Genomic DNA, 23,064 nt, shown 5'->3' on the forward strand with positions numbered 1-23,064 from the left:
AACCAGTTTAGCTACAAAACTGTTACATCATGATTTTGTTTTTGCCCTGTTGAATTGATAGAATCCAGTAGTTGATATTAGATAGACATGAGGATCTGAAATGATTAGAGTAGGAAAACCTTCAGTGATTAGAATTGTAAAAGAGGAGTTTCATGTTACAAGTCAGTGTCAGCCCCAATCAAAAAAAAGAGAACTACATTGATTCTTCATATACAAGGCCAGTCAGTGTATAGTTGGCCAGAATTGCTCTTAACTCCCTGCTTCTGCATGTCTTACGGGCTGGAACTGAACACAGTAATGTTAGCTTAGTTATGACTGCTATACTCTAGTCTGGTGTTTTAGGATGGAAAAGTTGCATTGAAATACCTGATTATGTCTCGATATCAGTTGAACAGGGATAAAACAGGTTGATACAACAGACCACCCAGAATGTCTCAAGTGGCAGTTTGCATGAAACCAAATAAAGTATGTTGCAATAAGAAATGATTTGGGGCTTTTTATAATAGAGAATTTTTCAGGGAAGGATTTCCAAGTTGCTCTTCCATCCTCCTTATTTGGGAGTATACGTTGGAGTGATCCTAAATATGTCTCTTATTTGAGGTAATGGAACTCATTTTAAATAATGGCTCACACCCAGCTACATGGTCTAAAGATTATAGAAATATCTCAGAAAACAAAACCTTCAAACATACCATCTTTTTTCTTATTAGGCCCTCTCTTTAAAAAGTTAGACATTGGCTGGAGGTGACTCTTACATAGACCATTAAATTGTGGGATGCTACTAAGCAGTCACAGATAAAGACTTAGAGCATTTTTTTTTTTTTTTACACGAACAGATTCTGAACTTCTGTTGAAAGTATGGAGTTCTGGGACTGCGTCCTTTCTTACTTAGCAGCATAGACTGTTGGCAGGGGTTTAGCATGAAATTTGTCATGGGTTATGTCCGGCATAGGAAGAATTCTAGTGTCTGTGCTATAGCTTGGCATGCTGATGTGCTAGAACAACCAGGAAATTTTCCATAATCATTTTCATTCATGCAATCATTCATTCATTTATTCCTACCCTCGTTGAACCAATAAACATTTGTTGAACCACCTGCTGATGAACATCTCTCTTTACATCCAATGTCTGAAAAGCTAAATGGTTTTTCAGACTCTGCGGGATTTCAAGAGTTGCCAATGAGGCAACATGCTGTGGGCACTCAGCAGCGCTGCCTCTTTTTTTTTTTCTTATGAGAAAATGCAAGAGCAAAGTAGTGCAATATGAATGCATAAAGGCCTACTGCAACATGGCAGCCATGGCTATTCTGATAAGTCACATCTGTTTATATAAGGCCCTATTTGGCTATATCAAAGAGGTGGAGGCCAACTTCTAAGATAAGGGAGAAAGAGTATGTTACTTTCCCCCAAATATTTTAGTCTTCATGCTCAGTCACCAACAGTCTGACACTCTGTGTGATTTCCTACTTTGTTCAGTATTCCTTGCTAAGACATTGGCCTCATTTTAAAGAGAGGCAAAAGATACTGGGCCTGCCCCATATCCTGATAGATCCCCCGATGTGGTCAAATGTGTGTCTCTACCTAGAGTAGAAGAATCCCTGACTTAAACCAGTAAGTATCGTGGACACTTTATACACACAGCCAGAAATGTGGCAGGTCAGCTGCCAGTGCTATTCTTATGTGGGTCTTGGCAGCTGCTTTGAGAAGGGGACTTAGCAGTGTGTAGTGAAAATGTCTCTGGCATTTGAGAAAGAAGCCAAGCTATTTATATTTAACAATTACAAGAGCAGCCTTACGCTGAAAGCCAAGCTATTTATATTTAACAATTACAAGAGCAGCCTTACGCTGAATTCTGTTCAATTCAGTGTACCTTGCCTGAGGGCCCACTATGAGTTAGCTACTGTACTAGGTGTTGGTAATTCACGGATGAATCAGATATGGCCCTAGCTCACAAGGAGCTCTCACTCTAGTTATAAGGAGCATTCATATGGAATACTTGTGTAAGCAGGTATTAAACAGAATAGCAGAATCAGTGATATGGTTTGTTTTAACACAATTGAGCTATTTCAAATCACTACCTCCTGAAACCTCCAGTAAAATCGCTAGTATGGTAGCCTTCACTGCAACTGAGTTCTGTCATGATGCTAGTATTAGAAAGAATTCCAGTATCTTCAAATATAGGTTCTCTCAGTTGTTTAACTCAAGGGTTATAGTTAAGCCATGTATCCATCAGCTGTATTTTTAGCAATGAGGTTAAGTTTTTTCCCCAAAGTTCCATTGTTAAGAATCCTAGAGTTTTTCTTTAGCTTTCTGAAGTGACAAAGCTGCATAGCAATGCTGTTGATGGTATATGATGAAACTACCATTGAGCACTGAACAGTGAAACAACAGAATAACATCTCAAGGAAAGTTCAATTATAGGATTTTTGTATTTCAAAAGTTGTTTCCCCCCTAAGCATAGTCATTGGCTGTCTGTAAATCAGTGAAATATACCTGGACTTTCTGGCCAAGTAGCAAATACCATTTCACATTTCCAATGGAGTAATTTCCACATATCCTGTGTGAAGTTTTCTTGTGTAAGTCACCACAATCAAAAAGGAGGCTTAACTTCGTCACCACAATCAAAAGGGAGGCTTAACTTCGCCGAAGGTAGACAAAGGAAGACTATAATTTAATGGGAATGTACCCAGCAACATGGCCATGCTTAGCATGGGATGTCAGCACAAACAGGAAGAAATATTCCATTATGTAGAGAGCTCTTTCAGAGTGGCAGACAGGGAAGGGAAGAATGTCAACTGTCTGAGCCAAATTCCCAGAGAAAGCACTTTGGAAATTTTGGAGAATATAGTTAATCATTATAATAATGATGATTACTATTATGATTCTTACAGTGTCGTATACAACCATGGGTTCAGAGGGCAATAGCCCTGTTGGCTGGATTAGACAAAAATAAAGTTTAAACCTAATGTCGTGGCTGTTGAGATGGGCCTTTATCCATTGGCCTCTTTGACATACTGCTAATTGAGCTGGTGTCAAAGCTCTCTAGGTGACTGCAAAGGAATGTGGAAATTTCATTCTGTTTTAGCTCATTATCTCCTGTTTACCCCACCCCACTGCCAATTGCTAGCTCTATCAATTTTTTTATTGCTTTAGTTCTTCTTTCCATGCTTTCTCCTGCTTTCTGTACTTTCATTTCCTTTATAAAGTAGTTTTAACACCTAATCCATTAACTCCTAGTATTTCTGCTTCATAGAAATACTTTTATCTCCAATGGTTGGATACAAGTTTTTGAGCACACCAAAACGTGCTTACAGTTGCAGTCTTGAATAGATAGGTTTGTGCATTAAACACGGGGGTGGGGAACTTGGTATCATGCTAATCTTGCCGCAGGGTTTTTGCCCATAAAATAGAAGATAGAAACAATTAAAATCTTTTTCTCAGAATCTAAATATTTTCTAGCTTTATCAATTGGGAATTTGCATTCTACCAACATGTCTACCAGCTTTCTTCATTCCACCAACTTTCTTCATTTAAGGTAAAAACAAGAAAAAACGTAGTTGTCAAAACATGAATAAATTATTTACCTTTAAAAGTTTAGTTGTTTATTAGAATCATCTGTATACATATGTTACTTTAGCTGGTTTCTTTTACAAAGCCCATTTTAAGTCACTAAGTAGACAATATGGGTAATCTTTATTAGCAGAGTTGTTCAACTCATCCACATTGTTGACCATTCATCTTCTGTTTTGCTTGGGCAATGCCGAAACTGAGTCTGTAAATTACCTTATAATTTCAGGCACAGAATCAGAAGGAGAAAAAATAACCTTAGGTTTACTAGTTAAACTTTATCCATTTTTACTTTTCTGGGTGTTTTAAGGGGAAAAAAATAATACCTAGGTAAAATTTAGCCTATCTTTCTAAAGAGGACTTTGTAGGAAAAACAGGGAAACCAATCAAATTAGGTTGTAAGAAAGGAAGTTAAGCATTGGTCAGAGGCAAATGGGACTGAAATGTAATATCACCAAATGTTTTCTCATTGTTATTTTTGATTAGGTTTTTATCCTGCAACTTCTTAAGAGCAGTCAGTCCCTTCATAGTGTATCTGTACAGTTGGATAGGGGAGATAATTACTTCAAGATAGATTGGTGATTGGCAATGGACCCCGGACATAACTCTTTGACCAATGGATTTTGAACAAATGTAGGATAGTGAATTAATGATTAGAGATAAGTCTTACTTTAACGAGAAGCATATTTTAAAGCTATTTTATTTAAAATAGTCAATTTTCCCATTAACAAAATAATTTCAAATTGATATGTAGAGAAATAGTAGTTGGCACATAATAATAGACTATTCCTATCTCTGATTCTGCTTTTACTTCAGAAAATAATGTCTTCAAAACTAACATATCATTTCGGCTTCGAATTCTCAAGGTTTCTTTTTAAATGTCTTACATTTGAGAGATTATTTACTTTTTTTTTTTTTTTTTGGTTTTTGCATTTCTCTTTTTTCTACTGCAATTTTCCACCTTTTGTGCAATTGTGAACAAGGTAACGAAACGCCTCCCTTCCTCAGGAACATCTACTATCTTCATGCTTTCTCAAACTTCCAGCAATCACAGTTTCTCTTGGAGTGAATAAGGTGATTTCCTTTCTTAATGTACCAACTTGCTTGCATTCTCATTTGCCTGACACCATTTTCTGATTCTTTATGAAAAATTACTTCTCATGACTCATTTTATATCTTCTATTGATGCTTAGAGTATTTTGTCATTTTCTTTTAATCATGTGTTCACCTTCCAAATTGTCACACTGGAGAGGAAGTAATTTTTAAAAGCTTGGACTATGGGTCTGTAGTCTTCATTGATCCACGGTATGCAGTAGCCATGGCGTGTTAGAGCTAGTCTGTTCACTAGGACAGGAATGTTTTGCACAAATTTCTCTTTGTTTGATATACTCACAGCACCGGCACAACTCTCAGAGGTGTTCACCAAAAGGATGGTAAGGTTTACTAATCAAACCTTATTGACTCATCTTACCATATTACTTATCAGTGCCATTCCAAAAACCCAGGTTTGCCACATACTACTGTTGTCTGTTTACTTCTACCACAAAAACAATTTGAGTTGGAGACTTTCTTAGGCCTTTGAATGTATTCATTTGAATGTTATACATTTACTATATAGTGTAATCATTTGTACTTTTGGTCAGAGGAGTAGTCTATAGGAAATGATTTTTTCTTTTACCTTTTTTTTTAAATATATAATCACCAGGTAGGTTAACCAATTTTCACATGCTTTAAGTATCTTTGCCTCACTATTACAGAGAAATCTGAGCTGTAGAAGGGCATCTGACTCATTATCCGCCAGACCTTCAGTCAGACCTCTTCTTTTACGAACATTCTCAGACGAATCTAATGTATTGTAACAGGTACCTAGTGTTAAACAAATGGGCTGGCTTTAAAAAAACAGATTAACAGCATTATAAAGAAAAAATGAAAATATCACTCTCTAAATTTTCTCTGCTGTTGGTGTGGTGAACTTTACAATATTTTTTGCAAAAATATAAAGATGCATTACTTGGAATATGGGGAAATATGCATTTAAAATTTGCTAAGCCCCCCAAATAAAATGTTAAACATTTTTCAGAGCCAAATGTTGATACAGCATATTTAATTTGTAAGGGGCAAGTTGTAATGGCAAGGCCATCATGTGAAAATGTTTGTTAATATTGATCAGGAAACATAACTGATTTATAAAAATCATTTGGAAAATTAAAAATAAATATTCCAAAATTGCATCTGTATAATATCAAGCCAATTTAGCATTGCATGTTCTCTTGGGAATTATGTGAAAATAACTAAATGTGTTTGTACTTTCATGTGCTGTGTCTGTGTGTTTGCAGGTACTGTATACACTTATGTCCTTGTAAATGTCTGATCTCCAAATATATATCAATGAACCAGTCTAATCATAACTTTTTTAATGTCAAGTTTTATTCAAGCTAAATGTTTCAACTTTCAGAGGTAAAATCTTTCATAGCCATTCAGGGGGATGCTTGCCTAATGATATAAAATGCTTTATAATTTTCCAAAAAATGATTAAATTCACTTTGTAATGTATTTCATTTACCCCCAGAAATATTTAGGAGGAATTGATATGCCATGAGAGGGACCCTTGAACTCAGAATGACTCCTTTATGTGTAGTCTGTATTTCCTTCAGGGGGGCTTTAACAACCCAGACCTCTAGAGGTCTTTTATCCATCCATAGGGATTTAGAGTAATTCATGAACAAGGCTTCCAAGCTATGTCAGCTTAGAAACAACTCTACACAGCTTAGCGCTGGGCCATCTTTCATGCACACATAAAAATTAATGATCATCACGAATAAAATTGTGGGTTAGTTCACTTTGAAGCTAATAATTGCGAGTCCACCTCATAGGCCCATTTTTTTCAACAGCTGTCAACTCTGCCACCCACTAGCAAAGAATACAAGTTAAATTAATGGGTTGAATCCATTGGTTCTTCTGTCTTCCTGGAGTTCATCAGTCTGCATCTGCACTGTTATTTTAGAAGCAGACTCATTTTACCACAGTTAGCATCCTTTTACCCATTTTTAAACAACTTACCTGTGTATCTTTTCCCTTAGTAATAAATCTGCTTCATAAGTCACCTTCAAAGTCTTTGACCCCGTTGTCCCAGATTGCCTTGCTCTAAGCTGTGTGATCCATTTTAGCTATATTGTTTCTGGCTAATTTTGTATCCCCCTGGATTGCTCTCTTTAGCTTCGTCTGTGGTTTGGGGGACTGGGCTGGATAGAAGACACCGCTATTGCTTTTGGCCTCTCCAGGGCCTTATCTCCTTCAATGTCTAACATAGAACTGAGGAAGTATTTTTTAAAAACAATTATCTTATTTTTAATGTAGTTATTTCTTCCAGGAATAGATTTTCATGTGGCATTATTTCTCCTCCAAGGACAATAATTCGCAGCTAGTTTAGGCATCTAGTTTGTTCCTTAGTTAATAAGGAAACTACCTAACTCCTCAATGTGAGTTACATTCTCAATATGAATGGCAATCTTATTTTGGTTAGAGTCGCCATGACCCTGGGGAGCTACCGGAAAATGTATTAGCGGTTCTGGAGAATGTGGAACATAAATAGAAATGGAAGATATTCTGATGAACTTCTAGTCCAACTATGGCAAAGGAGGTGTCCCAGAATGGGAAGAAAATAGCATACTACTTAAGACCTTCCACTACTCAGGTTCAAAAAGATTGAGTTTTAGAGTGGAGAATCAGGCTCCCTGTTTTGACATACGACTTCCATTTCTTAACATATTTGACTTACACTTAATGATCAGTTTGCCTGTCATGCACCATCCTGATCATAGCATTTGATGATGTTTAGAGGACAGAAAAGAATCTACAAATTTGATAGGGAAATATCCATGGTTTCTCTTCCAAAAAGATGAAGCATAAGAAAAAAACAGAAGAATCAATTGACTCATAGATACGTGATCTACCAAAAGGAAAATTGACTTCCATATTGTAGGGGGAAATGTGCTTCTTTCAGTAAAAAGGAAGAATATTTTCACAATAGTCTTCCAAAGCTGGATATATCTTCAGACTTCTTCTGTCAAAATTAACACATCAAGAAAAATAGTAATCTAATCATTCATCAAACATTTCCTGAGTATCTGCTGTGTGCCAGACACTATACTAGCTGCTGGAGATAAAAGGTAAATAAAATGTTCCTGTTTTCAAGGACCTCCCAGCCTAGAGGAGAAGGGATCATAGCAAGCAAAACCTCTGCTATGGTAAATAATCCCAGAGGTAGAAAGTATTAGGAGAACCCTGGAACAATCCAAAAGCAAAAAGCAAGCCTGAATCTATTCAGCTGACAAATGAAGAAAGGATTAAAATCTGGTTATAATGCCACTCTTTTTTTCCCCTGCATGTGAATAAAACTTGGCACTTTGTTAAGACAGTTGCTTTACTCTCATAACAAAATTTACTACTTATTTCTGAAAATGCTTAACAGATGGTTTCACATTATTAAAATAAGCCTTTTAAATCTGTATATTTTACATTTTTCAGAATCCGAATCTTGAACTGCCTATGTTATTGTCCTACAAGCATACTGACAGTGGTTACAGCTAAAAAAGAAAGCATGAAGAAACAACTACAAAAAGTTATCATCTCAGGATACTTGATATGCAACACACTAAACCACTCTCATGTCTAGAGTTCACAATAAATGTTCATTAAAATACCAAATGATTCTCTTAAGCATTTACAATTATTGTAAGTAGCCTTTATGGCCAAAGCTGTAAGTTAAGAATTATATGAAAGTTGAAAGCAAGAATACTTAGAATTCTGGCTTTAGATAGAATAATATGACCAAATGGGTTCTCTTTTAACCCATGAACTTTGTGGATGGATTTAAATACAATAGTATAAAGTAGAAGTTATGCAATGAGAATGAATAGATTTTGCTAATATTACTTTTTTTGCCTGGCAGAAGAAATAGACTATTTGGATCACATTTCTCGTTCCTCCTAAATGATCATCTTAATTTTCTTTTTCAAAAGTACATAAGGAATACTTGAAAATACAGAAGGACTAAATAGTATCAATGCATCAGACAAAATAGTTAATTCCTTCTGTTTACCCACGTGCTACTTATGTCTTGGTAGAATATTCTTGCCAAAAAAATACCTTGAACGCTTATGTGGAAAGTGTTAACTTACGGGTATTTTTGTGGGAATAGAAAAAAAATGTTTATTTTTTATTCTTCTGAATTAAACCCCACTTATGGGTGTAAGCCTACTAGACTTGAAAATAAAGCATAAAACAGTTCCAATCACTTAGTAGCCCCTCAAAGTAGTTAGGAAATAAACAGATTTTTCCAGTGTTGATTTTACTGGGATCTGCAATGAGGTGGTTTAAACCATAGTTATATAAAAATAAAGGTCATTCTGAACATCAGCCTTTTATAATTTTATGTGAAGAGGAAGAAAAATAGCTTATTTTAAACTGTTGATGGTTTTTATTTGAAAGAGATAGCATTTGTGCATATATGCAGTGCTTTTTCTTAAACTTGGCCAATTTGGAAAGGGGGAAGGATCCACCCCAAAGTAGTGGTTCAGCTTGTAGAGCCATGACTCTGTGAAGATGAATGTTGTCTCTTAACTTGGACAGGAAAATGGTCTAACTCTAAACCATGAGACTGACCTTGGTAAAGTCCTTGACTAGCTGAGCTAGAAGGAAGGTTTAGCCTTCTAATTAGCTCACTCGAAACATAAATGTGAAATGTCTTCATTCAATGTTAAACACATACTTTTTTGGATATAAATGACCATATTTATTTGACTGCTAGTTTTTTTTTTTTTTTTTGGTCTTTCTGGCATGCCTGTACTATTATTAATGTTTATATTGTACCTTGATTTGGAAAAGTATTGGAGTTAATCTGTATTATATTTATACAGTCCATATGGCACATTTGATTCTTCCACATATATTTTGTGTTAATGTTTAGGTATGATTTTTTTCTAAATTCTAGAAAAGAACATAATTTCAGTTATCAGAAGCCATTCCATCATTATGGACCCTTTTTCATTATTACATTTGCTCTCATATATCAGTATTATTTTTGAACATTTTGTTACATGTCATTCACAACTTAGGTACCTAAGTGCGCTGTGTTCTGGTAGCCCGTATTTGAGGTAAGCTGCTGAAAACAAAGTCTCTGTATTCTTTGCCTATTCCAAAGAGCTAAAAAGTCTAACCCAGGAAAGCTTTTGATATTTTGTGCTTGTTTTCTTGTTCTTATGGTTGTTGTTGCTGTATTATTAGTGCTGTTTTACATAAAATCTATGGGAACTGTGAATACAGACAAGAGAGCCACAGTAGAGAGGCTTGTTTAATGCAGTACCATTGAAGAGTTAACAGAATAATCTAGTAGAAAAGTAACTGGTTGCATGTAAAATTCCTTCCAGCCAGAAAGAAAGAAAGACAAGGATTAAGGGGGATTTAGAGTTATGTCTCAGCTACACATTACATTGTGACACTGCAGCTCAAATTCAGAATGGCAATGATATATGATATCATGGCCTAGATCCTTGAGAAGCACCTGGCTTTCCTTTTTAAAAGATACTTTACTGAAGAGCTAAAAAATGGCTAGTGTGGGGTTAGCAGATCGAATAACTTGAAATAGACCATGTATTCCTAGCACTACAATGTAATCATCCTATTTGTGACAGAGAAAGGGAAAAAATGTAATAATAAGATCATCTGCCTATAATTTGAATAATTTTGAGCTATCATCAAAATGTCTTTGTAACTTTCACAACTCTTGTCCATTGTTTGAGGATGTTACCTACTAAACTGAAAACATTCATTCCATATCTACTACATATACACCAGCAACAATATAAATGTAAGCCTAACTTTGCAAAATTCCTAATAATTTAGTGATGGAATTTTTTAATAACATGCAGTATATAAATGTGCAGATTTTATGCGTGTTGACAAAATCATTTTTCAGCTTGCAAAATGGGACTGCAATATTACATTTTTCACTTAAGCAGTTTTTTACATCTACGTTATTGCTTTCTAAAATGAATGTGAATGCCATCTTTTATGACTGCAATTTGCCTTTTCCATTACAGAAATTTTTGTTTGATGTAATCAATAAACTTTGGTATGATATGATTGATATATCGGCCTCTTTTTTTTGGAAAGGTCTCGGTTTGACATTAAAATAATGTGGAAGCAATTTGTTGATGGGAACTAAGTTTCTAATTTCTTCTTGACCTGCACAATTAAAAGAAGTTTGACCATTTCTACATGAGTTCAACTGGTATTTTATGGCAATACCTAATTTGGGGAGGGTAAGATATTTGTAGGAGTTTTTAATAACACTGTACCTTGTTACTGCATAGATAAAAGTCCAGCCAAATCAGCAAATACATGTTGAAAGTGTACTTTGTGCTTGGCAGTGTGCTTGATGCCACCCGTGCATTGAAGGTAGCATGTGTATGGTCTTCGTGGTCTGTATCTTCAACCCATTGAACTCATTTAATTCTTAAGCAGTCAAACATGAAGGGATTTTACGGTAGCTTGAAACTTGGTCCAAAGGTATATGTGTACACACCACTTCCCTACCTCTTCTTACATTGCTCAGCCTGCACCCAAGACCTTGTGAAAGTCCCTTTTCTTGAAAAACCTCACTGTCCTTGACTGCCAAGAAACCAGAGTTACTTCGCGGAAACTGGTTTCATTGCATTTCTACATTTCAGTCTCTGTGTTTTGGTAGTCTTTTAATCCTGTTGGTCTTTGATCTATATTTAGTGTACATTTTCTTCTTTTTCATTAAGTGGAAAATGTGCTGTATTCAGAGGTGAAACCTGAATTAAAGTATCAGCTTTGCCACATTTCTCTCTGAATCCTTTTTCTTTCTCACCTATAAGACGGTGTCTGGCAGGGCAAATAAGGTAAAGAATCAAAATTGCTTTGTAAAATGTCATTTGCTATTCATATGTAGGCATTGTTATTTTTATATTAAGGGTTTTTTTATTAATTTTTTAATGAACGGTTGTCATTTACCACATTTTCACAGATGTCTTAACGTGATTTTTAGCTTATTGGAATCAGTTCAAGCTTCCTTCCCTTCCCCCATCCAGCCTTATGGGGAGCTCCCTCTTCACCTCACTGCTTAGTCTGCCCACAGTTGGCCAATACAGTGAGTATTGTGAGGGTCTGAGTGATTTGGCCCCTTCAGCAAGAAGCACAGGCAGAGGTTAAGGGCTGAGGTTATCACTATGGTTATACAGTGAGTGTGTCCATGGGCAAAGTGCTGGATGCATACTAATGAATGCTGAAGGCCTGCGTTCTGAGAATAGTTGTCAGGGAAAAAAAGTGGACTTAATTATTTTGCAACTTTTAAAAAATTAATTTGACACAATTTTACCAACAACTGATGGGAGAGGAAACATGGGCTCAGTTCCTAGTGCATATACCTATTGTGCTAAAGAAATGTTGCAGGGGCCAGGCTCAGTGGCTCACGCCTATAATCCCAGCACTTTGGGAGGCTGAGGCGGGCGGATCACCTAAGGTCCGGAGTTCAAGACCAGCCTGACCAACAGGGAGAAACCCCATCTCTACTAAAAATACAAAAAAAAAAAAAATTAGCCGGACGTGGTGGTGCATTCCTGTAATCCCAGCTACTCCGGAGGCTGAGGCAGGAGAATGCCTTGAACCCGGGAGGCGGAGGTTGCTGTGGGCCAAGATCGCGCCATTGCACTCCAGCCTGGGCAACAAAAGCGAAACTCTGTCTCAAAAAAAAAAAAAAAAAAAAGGTTGCAGTGTGGATCAAGCAAGCCTTCATCTCATGGGCCTTGGGAGTAAGCGCTCAGGCCTGTGGCTAAGAGGAACAGTGCACTCATGGTGGGCCACAATTCCTGCTGGTGGTGAGTCTGGCCTTGGCTCTTTGGGCAGGGTTGAGCAAAGGATGCACATAACTGAAATACCTGCTGCTGCTTTGGTCTCTTCAGCAGTTGCCAAAACCCAACTCCTCACATTAGCTAACACACAGCACTTAATATGTGCCAGGAACTGTTCTAACCACTTTACACATAATCATTCCTTTAGTAATTCCAGTAACCCTAGGAGATAGCTACTGACGTTTCTTCGATCATCTGACAGATGAGGACACAGTCCCCAAAATACTCAAGGTTACACTGTCTGGTGAAGCCAGAGTTTGAATCCAGGTATTCCGATTAGGGTCTGTGAACTTAACTAGGACACTGTATTTCCTTTTTTATATCACCCCTGATGGCATGAATAAACAAATCATCAAAATGTTAGTATTAAACTTGAGGATATCCTGCACTGGCTTCAAAATTACAAAGATCATAAAAGAGCAAGACTGAGTAACTCTCCCAGATAAAGAAAACAACTAAAACTTCATTGTGAAAACTAACTGTGGCATATGATCTTGGACCAGAAATTGAACATTAGTGTGATACTTAGTGAAGTTCAACTACAGTATTTAGGTTGTATAACAGTATATAGGCAATATATCAATGTTTTCTGATAATTTGAAATTATGCTGTGATTATATGTGATATATTTTGGGGAATCCAAGTGGAGGTATATGAGAATTGTTTGCGCTATTCTTACAACTTTGAAATGATTTCACAATTTTAAGTTAAGAAAGCTAAAACAATGAAGCTAAAAAATATTAATGGGAAAAAAACATTAAGCTGATACAGAAGACTAGCTAACATCTGCATAGCACTTTATGGAATGCTTTTGTATGTACTTTATTTACTTTTCACATCAGTCTTTTGTAGAGATCATTAAACTCCAGATACTTAACGTATTAACTGAGGCTCAGATAAGTTAAATTATCTTGCTGGTCTCCCAGGACTGAACTCAGGTATGACCCATGTGTTTCCCGCTATACTACACTTTGCAGTGTGTCTAGGACTCTTAAAGCATTCCCCGTTGGATTCTGGAATGATCAAAAGGCAAGTGTTATTGCAGTCATTTTTGTGTGGGCCCATCAGATGCAGTCAGATACAACCATAGATAGAGTCATGTCATTGCTTTTAGGGTTGAGGTGAGTGACCTGAGAATGGCCCAGGCCTAAGTTTTCCTTTTTCCCCTTTCATCTCATCTGAAGCTGCTGAACTGGACCTCAGCACCAGTACTTATTCAGGTATTTTCCAAGGCAAGTTTTAGCTTACTCCCCCTGCTTCCCACCCTTGGAGTGAGAATACAAGAACACTTCTTTAATTTTAATAAGGAAATTAATACAAGGAATTGATTACACAGGTAGTATAGCTGAACAGTCCATTGGGGATTCTGTGAAACGGCCCAGAGATTAGAAGGAGGCAGAGGCCAGAACCATCCTTAGGTTGTGGGGGCAATAGAAGGAAATGTACTTCTGGAGCCTATGGCCTGGTCATTTGGCAGAAGTCGGAATCCCTGCGGGCCTATCAGGAGCGGCTGGGGGCACAGCAGAGCCATGGCCACTACTGGAGATGGCAGCCTGAGGCAGAAATACCCTGGCTTCTGTCCCCAGGGCTCCAGTCTGCCTTCTATTAGCTAGACTCAGCTCACTCGAGGACCTGAGAAACAATACAAAACAGAGCAAAGAAGTGCAAGGAATGTATCTGAGGGTAAAGAGGCCGGGGACTAGCACATCAAGGATTTAAGGAGTCAGGTTCGGATTTATACTCTTTAAAAAGAGTGTGTATGGCCGGGCGCGGTGGCTCAAGCCTGTAATCCCAGCACTTTGGGAGGCCGAGACGGGCGGATCATGAGGTCAGGAGATCGGGACCATCCTGGCTAATACGGTGAAACCCCATCTCTACTAAAAAATACAAAAAACTAGCCGGGCGAGGTGGCGGGCGCCTGTAGTCCCAGCTACTCGGCAGGCTGAGGCAGGAGAATGGCGTGAACCCGGGAGGCGGAGCTTGCAGTGAGCTGAGATCCGGCCACTGCACTCCAGCCTGGGCGACAGAGCAAGACTCCGTCTCAAAAAAAAAAAAAAAAAAAAAAAGTGTGTATAAACATAAAGGTGAAACTTTAAAGGGCTAGATTTCAGCCCCTTTATAAATGTCATTTATATATCCGTTATGAAGAAAAGAAATGCAGAAAAACAAATCTGAAGTCACTCCTGCAACATATTTAGTGCAATACTGATGATAATTTTTAATGGATACTTGAATTAATGGAAATAGAAAGTCCTTGTATAATTCAGCCTTCTTGATTAGTAATAAAGACACTTAGCATTAAAAAAGACCTAAATAAAGGAGTTAGCATATCATTTCATAGATAAATGAAATTCACCTACATCATATTAAAAATTCAAGAATAATTCAGGCTCTGGATAAAAAGCTGCAATATTAATTGCAAAGGAAATGACTTTCCTTCTTTTCATTCTTCTGCTTCCACTCATGAAATAGAAACTGTCTTCCTGCAGGAAGCATGTGGAGGAAGGTTTCTGCCCTCCACTCCTCAAGTAGCTGACCGGTGAGACTGGAGGAAGGGGTTACTCCACATGTGTGGTTTAGACCCACTTGGGCCCTTCGTCTTTCAGAACTGCCAGCTTACAGGCTGATCGCCTTCCTTTCTCCATTCCCAAATCCTTCCTGCAGTATGCTCAGTGCGGGCAAGGAACCAGATAGGCAGGGTGGAGGGGGTGGCTCTAGTTTTCTAGCCACTCAGTCTGTGATTAAATGGATAAATTCAATTCGGAGGGGAAGGAATGGGAAGTCATTTTGGCCTCAGACTAGGCCAAGTTTTAAAATGCATCTTTGCAAATAATAGATTGCTATTTTGTCTGCTTCAGGCGCTGCTGTATTCTTAGTGCCTAGAGCAATGCTGGGGGAGCATAATGTTTAAAAATATTTGTCCAGTACACAAATTGTATCTCTGATGTCTGGCTTATTTCTTGACTGGCTTTGAACTGAGAGGGGAGAGGGATATGACAACTAATACGTGGCGCATTTTCCCCTTTATATTCTCCATATTCAAACAGATGGCCAACCTCATGCTCATTCCTTTAGGAGAAGTAATATATGGCACCAGGAAAGCATAAGATTGCCTGCAGAGCTTCTTGTCCTTTCTGTTCCATAGGCAGATCATTAAGAATGTAGGTTTTCAGAGGAGAGGGGAAAATGGGTGTCATGGGCATAGAGTGTCTTGGAACTACATGATTACAGAAGCCTTTCCTCAAATTAGAAGAACAGGATGCCCCAGGCTGCAGGGAGGAGAAATGAGAAAGGATCTTTTAGTGCAAAGATCAGGTCAGACCAATGTTCTGCTGAGCAGCACCTTCAGGGAAACAAGAACACAGAGGACAATAGAGGGGTGCCAAGGCAAACGGCATCCTAGTCAGCAGTGGCAGAAACCATGCCCCAACATGGCAAGAACACAGCATAGCTTTGGGCCCTGGAACACATGATGCATATAGGGATGATGGGCCTCCTGAGTGGTAATGTGTGTGGGTGATGATTGAAGATAAGACAGGTGTCCTCCATCTCCAACACCTTGATACTGCATTAGCGCCAAGAACCATAGAACAACCCTAGTGAAAGGGTGACCTCAGGCCAGATAATTTTCATTCATACATTCACTCATCCATTCATTTATTTAGATACCTCTCCAGAATGGGAGCTAGGCAGGGTCCAAACTGAGTTTAATTTTTAAAATGTATTTATTGAGTGCCTTCTCCCACATTTACTACATTTCTTAACAGCTACCTTTAATATTATTTTTAAAGCATTATCTCTTTCATTCTGCTCTGTCAATTTCTACATCGTTGCATTTGCTAGACAACTGCAATTGTTCTTTGGGGCATTACATTTTTTTCTTCAGGTCGTTGTGGGTGGAAGTCTTTTTATAATATGTTGCACTCATCTCTGCCTTCATATGCAGAAGGCACAGAATACCACCTCACCTCAATAACGCTGAGTCGTCATTATGGATATCCACTAAAGTACCCGGCAATAAGTATAGTAGTGCCAGCCTTTGTGTCTTCACACTGCTTAGCGTTAGGAGGATATCATATTTCTTTCTGTAGTCTTCCTGTCAGCTCCCTTACTCATTGTCAATATTTAATTTTTGTTGCAGCTATTGGTCCATGTCTACCTTCTTCCTCTTGACTTCCCCCACAGATTTTTTTAAATCGTAGCATGTAACTGACTAAAAATCCAGAGTAGTATATCAGAACCTAGTGTATACTTTTGGACTGTATTGCACTCTCAGGGTAGTGACCTCTTCTTCCCACCCCAGAGTCCCCGGAACCATGTAAAAACCTCTGCAGCTGGCTGGGTAGTCACTGGTTCAAGATAATTCCTCTAGACCTCTCTGACCCGCTTCCTGTGTTGAACCTCTCATGCATGGAATTCCAAAGAGCTAGACTCATTGACCTTGCCATTTATCTTCCCCTTTTGTGGAGACTCCACAGGACACTGCTAATCTTTTTGCCTTTGCCTCCATGCTCCACAGCCTAACAACCCAGGCTGTCTCAAGCTCCCAGGATGCTGCAGACCAGCCCTCCAGCTTGCCTTTCTCTTTGGGAAGGAAGAACAGACACTATATACGAAATGATGAGGGATACACTCTGGGTGAGGAGGCCCTAAGAATTTTTCTGAATGAAGTTTATGTGTTTTAATGCATAGGCTTGGCACCAACCATTTTGTCTGCTCGGAAATGTTCTGATTCTTTGGGGTGTTTGAGATAGTTAATATTGCCTGGTAAGTGATTTCTGAGAAGTACTTTGACAATGAATTGTATAATTTGCTCAATTCAGGTGTGGCAAAGGGTCACTATTGTATAGGGGAGGCAGCAAGATATGGTGGAAAGGATACTAGAAGCAGGGGGATCTGAGTTCAAGTTTTAGCTCACCCATGAACAGGTTATATGACTTTGGGCAAGTCACAATCTCTCTCAATCTCAGTGCTCTAATCTGTAAAATGGGTGTATATTAGGTTTCTCCAGAGAGAACCGAGAGAGAGAGAGAGAGAGAGAGAGAGGCTTGGAGAGGAGATTCACAGGGAAATTGGCCCAGGTGATTATGGAGGCTGAGAAGTTCCACAACAGGCCATCTACAAGCCAGAGAACAAGGAAAGCCAAGTAGCATGGTGCAGTCCCAATCCAAAGGCCTCAGAACCAGGGAAACCAATGGTTTAATTCTCAGTCTGAAGCCATAGGCCTAAAAACCTGGTGAGCCATTGGTGCTATTCTTAGAGTCCAAAGACCAGAAAACCTGGAGTTCTGATGTCCAAGGGCAGCAGGCGAAGGGTGTTCCAGCTCCAGAAGAAAGAGTGAATTCTCCTTTCCTCTGCCTTTTTGTTCTGCGCCCTGAGCAGATTGGCTGATGCCCACGCACAATGGGTAAGTGTAGATCATCCTTACTTAGGTACACTGGTTCTAATGCCAATCTCTCTTGTAAGCACCCTCACAGATATACCCAGAAATAACGCTTTGCTAGTTACCCAAGTATCCCTTAATCCAGTCAAGTTGACACCGAGAACAATTCATCATGGGGGAACATACCTCCCCTGTAGTGTGGAGAGAGTTATATGAGATCGTGCATGTTAACACACCTAGCACAGGCCAGGCATGGTGGCTCATGCCTGTAATCCCAGCACTTTGGGAGGCCAAGGCAGGCAGATCACCTGAGGTCAGGAGTTTGAAACCAGCCTGGCCAACATGGCGAAACCCTGTCTCTAATAAATATACAAAAATTAGCTGGGCGTGGTGGCGGGCGCCTGTAATCCCAGCTACCCGGGAGGCTGAGGCAGGAGAATCGCTTGAACCCAGGAGGCAGAGGTTACAGTGAGCTGAGACTGCGCCACTGCACTCCAGCTTGGGCGACGAGAGCGAAACTCTGTCTCAAAAAATAAAACAAAACACCTAGCCCAAGATTTTAGCTTTAGCATGTACTATGCACTCAGAAATTGTAAAACATCTTAACAGTTTTATTAAACCATAAAATAGGAAACAACCAAAAGGAAAAAAAATATGCTTTCCCAAATCATGCAACCTAATCCCATAATTTTACATGGAAGAAAACTGAAGTCCAAAGAACGGGAGATGATATGTCCAGAGTCACACAACCAATTAACTACAGAGGCAGGACCAGATGTCATGTCTCTGGAATCAGGAAACAGCACTTTTCCCCTTTTCAAATACTTCCAATGTTTTGAATTTCTATAATCAACAGTCGTTAGTTTTTTCTTCTGTTTTACTTTCCACTTGCTAAACCCAATTTTGCCTCCTGGAACAACACAAAACAAGACTACTTCCTCTTTGACAAGATAGCTTTTCACATATTCCAAGGTTACCCTCATGTTCATTGATTTCTATTCCAAGATCCCATCTCTAATGCTACCAATTCATCCTTTGTATGGCAAGCTCTCCAGAGCCAACACGGTTCCAGTCACCTGTCTCTGGCTAGGCTCCCATTCATCAATGTCTCTCTTAAAAGGTGGCACTTAGAGCAGAGTGCAGTATTGCAGCTCTGTGGCAGAATGATTAGCTTCCTCAGTCTATTAATTGTGTTTCTCTTGTGGCAGCCAAAGACTGCATTTGCTTTCTTTTTGTTGTTGTTTTGAGACAGGGTCTCACTCTGTTACCCAGGCGGGAGTGTTACAGTGGTGCAATCTTGGCTCCCTGCAACCTCCACCTCTGGGGCTCAAGCAATTCTCCTGCCTCAGCCTGCCGAGTAGCTGGGATTACAGGTGTGTACCACCACTCCCAGCTAATTTTTATGTTGTTAGTAGAGACTAGGTTTTGCCCTGTTGGCCAGGCTGGTCTGGAACTCCTGGCCTCAAGTGATCCTCTCGCCTCGGTCTCCCAAAGTGTTGGGATTACAGGTGTGAGCCACTAGGCCTGGCCCTGCATTTGTTTTCTTTATTAGTGACTTCATGCTGTTTGCCCAGATATTTTTTACATAAATTGTTGCCAAGCCATGGGTCCCTATGTTACTGTCCTTGGGCAGATGTAACAAATTACTACAGACTTTGTGGCTTAAAATAACAGAAATGTGTTCTCTTTCGCAGTTCTGGAACCAAGAGCTCTAAATTGAAGGTGTCAGCAGCGCCACGCACTCACTGAAGGTTCCGTAAGAGTCCTTCTTTGCTTCTGCCAGTGTCTGGTGGTTCTAAGTCCTTGGCTTGTGGCTGTATAATTCCTATCTCTGTCCATCTTCATGTGGCCTTCTCTCCTCCCTTTGTCTCTCTTTTGTGTGTATCTTACAAGGATTCTTGCCATTTAACTTAGGGCCCTCCAGGATAACCTCATATTGAGATCCTAAATTTAATTACATCTGCAAAGAACCTTTTACCAAATAAGATCACATTTACAGGCCCCAGGGATTAGGGCATGGACATATATTTTTGAGGACCACCAACCCACTACAGCTTCCCATCCTCTAATTGTATAATTGGTTTTTGGAGCATGAAGGCAGAACTTTTTACTTACCCTTGTTCTAATTTCCATTTCCCAGATCACACTAGCTGGATTAAAAATTGCATCACAATAATAGGAGTATGATGTTTTACTGATTTTGTGCTTACCTGCTACTGTGGGACCCTTAGTCCCCCATCAAAGTCACCTCTTTTGCAGGTTCTCGTTAAGAGCTCATGGACACAGCTCTCTCCATATGGCATCTGAAGCTCTCTTCTGTTTCTTCTCTGCCTCCCACGGTGAGGTATCCGTGGCCACAAAGCTGCTGTAAAGGTGTTCCATGGCTGCCTGATTACACTAATACCACCCTTCACCATGGATACCACCATGCAATTGATGCTCTCTTTCCAGATGTAGGTGTCATGGGGGGAATCCCCGTCTCCATCTCTTTTGTGATCCCTAGACAATTTCTTTGTGTTCCCTCCATCTCACACAGATGACCTATAGTGCCATGTTTGTCTAACAGGAGGAGGTACCATGGGGTCTGCTCCTCCGCGGGCCTGAGGCAAAGGACAACCTGAGTGATGGAGACATATGCCTCCTGAAATTGGGCCAGAGTCCCAGGTTATCAGCTTCCATTACTCTCTGTGCTTCCCTTTTCGTGTCACTTGTTCAATATCTTCCTTCTCTGTTGGCCTGCAGGCTCCACTGAGGGCAGTGAATAAATCAGTCTTGTTCATTGGTAGATCCTCATTGCCCAGTGCAGTGCCAGCCGCACAGTGGGACCCTAAGGAAATGTTTGTTGAGTTAATAAGTGCTGAACAACTAGTGGCACTAAATCACCTGAGAAAAAGTTGTGAGAGTCACAATCTGTCACTCTGTACCTGTACCATTATCCCAAAGCAGTATGGCATGGGAGGTAAGCATGTGGACTCTGCCACTTACAAGTAGGGTGACCTTGAGCAAGTCACTTAACGTATCTGTGTGTCAGGCTCATCATCTGTAGATTGGAGATGTAAACTACATGTAAAATGCTTGGAGCAGTACATGACACAGCATAGACCCTATATAAATTTGATTAATAACATCATACTTTATTATCTTACATATTTTCTCCAATTATACTTGTGAGCGCCTTAAGGACAGGGGCCTTGTCTGCTTTTGCTCCCCACATATCCCTCAGTGGCTAGTATAGTGTCTTGAAAATAGCATGACCTCAATATTTGTTGAATGAATGAACAAATGAACCTACTATACTAAGAATCTTTCTCCTTCTAGTAATTAGCCTAATTACTGTCCGTGGGCCTTGACATGTTCCGTAAGTGACTTCCTTCCTATGAGGCAATTCAATCCCTTTCTCTGGATCTAGACCTGCTGCCAAGTCGTCTTTCAGATCTTCTAGACATACTCCCTTATGGATGGATTCTGGAGAAAGAACAATTTTAGGTCCAAATGGAGACATTGCTACGCTGGACTTTAACCTAAATATCCCAATATGCTGAGATATTTAAAATCTTGGTTCTATAATCTCTGGTAATAATACTACCTCCAAAGTCTGTAGCATCTGCTAATTTTATATACATGCCTTTTAAGATTTGATTCAAACCATCAATTCCAAATAAATAACTTTGTTTGATTGCAATAAATTACACAACTCTATATTGAAAATTGTCTATGGGAAAGAACTAAAAATATAATCATTACAATAACAAGTCAGCAATCATGAATGAGGAAATTCTAGAAGTAATAACTGCTTTTTGAATATATAATAGATAATAGCTAATGTAGAAGGTGGCAGACATTAGTGATTTATACTACTGAAAAATGTGAATGTAATATTGAGTTCAATACTAAATTCATATAAAGAATCAACTTGAGAGTGTAATTTCCTTGTAAGATAGAAGCATCAAAATCAAATATGTTTTCAGTACAGTTCAGCACGATGCATGTTTGCAGGAGAAATTCTTAGACTTTTCCAATAATTAAGCTCACGTGAGCTATCTTAGGACAGATGACTCTGTTATTTAAAACAAATTATAACCTTTAAAGATGAACATGTACTACTGAAATCTAAGTATAAATTTGCTTTGCATTTTAATTGACTGGTACTATTATTTAATGCGTGAGGCTGATATGAAGACTTCAGAGTGTTTTTTTTAAATAAAGTAAGAATACATCTTAAATGACAAAAATATTAGGCAAAGCTTATTTATGCAATTTGTCAGTATTTCTGGAAGCTTTAAAAAAGCCTTTTCCTGACATTTAAATTATCTGTTCTATTGGATAATTTTGGAACTTAAAAGGGATGACAAATTTTTATCTTGTTTTTTTCCCATGCCTTAAAGTTGACATGTGTGTAATATTTGGACAGCAATTTTAACTTTCATGTCAATCACTGATGTGTCATCAAAAGGTGTGTGTAACATAGTGTTCACTGATGGCACATTGAATATTTTCCCCCAAAGATTCTACTTTTGACAATGAGAAATTTTCTGACCTTTGATTGAAATCACTGTCTAGTCCAATGTTTAGATGTCAGTGTTTTGGGCCAGGTGCAGTGGTTCACACCTGTAATCCCAGCACTTTGGGAGGCCAAGGTAGGTGGATCACCAGAGGTCAGGAATTCGAGATCATTGTGGTGAAACTCTATCTCTACTAAAAATACAAAACTTAGCTGGGCATGGTGGTGCGCCTGTAATCCCAGCTACTCAGGAGACTGAAGCAGGAGAATTGCTTGTACCTGGGAGGCGGATGTTGCAGTGAGCCAAGATTGTGCCACTGCACTCCAGCCTGGGTGACAGCGTGAGACTCCGTCTCAAAAAATACAAAACTTAGCTGGGCATGGTGGTGCGCCTGTAATCCCAGCTACTCAGGAGACTGAGACAGGAGAATTGCTTGTACCTGGGAGGCGGATGTTGCAGTGAGCCAAGATTGCTCCATTGCACTCCAGCCTAGGCAACAGAGCAAGACTCCGTCTAAAAAAAAAAAATAAAGAAGAAGAAGAAAAGAAAAGAAATGGCGCTTCAGTGAAAATTCTAGCACATGCCTTTGATATACACAGTTAGGAGTGCTCCGCAACATCTGTGTTCCATACTGGGTCATAGGTATGTATGCCATTACATTTATTGGAAAATACCAAACT

The 23,064-nt window shown here is 39.1% G+C and overlaps 1 protein-coding gene across 3 annotated transcripts in view; it reads left to right on the top strand.

The window, feature by feature from the left end:
• The window catches only part of ATP11C (ATPase, class VI, type 11C), a 209,312-nt gene extending 198,597 nt beyond the window's left edge, over nt 1-10,715 (top strand). For 2 of the 3 annotated variants that reach the window (XM_011961029.1, XM_011961028.1), the window contains exons 29-30: nt 5,324-5,428; nt 8,094-10,715. In XM_011961029.1, coding sequence (XP_011816419.1) covers nt 5,324-5,425 — 102 coding nt within the window. In that variant the 3' untranslated portion in view covers nt 5,426-5,428; nt 8,094-10,715. The remainder of the gene's footprint in view (nt 1-5,323; nt 5,429-8,093) is intronic. The other variant, XM_011961030.1, reaches the window with a different exon arrangement.
• The last annotated feature ends 12,349 nt before the right edge of the window (nt 10,716-23,064 follow it).

The sequence above is a fragment of the Colobus angolensis genome, unplaced genomic scaffold (assembly GCF_000951035.1).
Source record: "Colobus angolensis palliatus isolate OR3802 unplaced genomic scaffold, Cang.pa_1.0 Scaffold532, whole genome shotgun sequence".
Classification (NCBI taxonomy): domain Eukaryota; kingdom Metazoa; phylum Chordata; class Mammalia; order Primates; family Cercopithecidae; genus Colobus; species Colobus angolensis.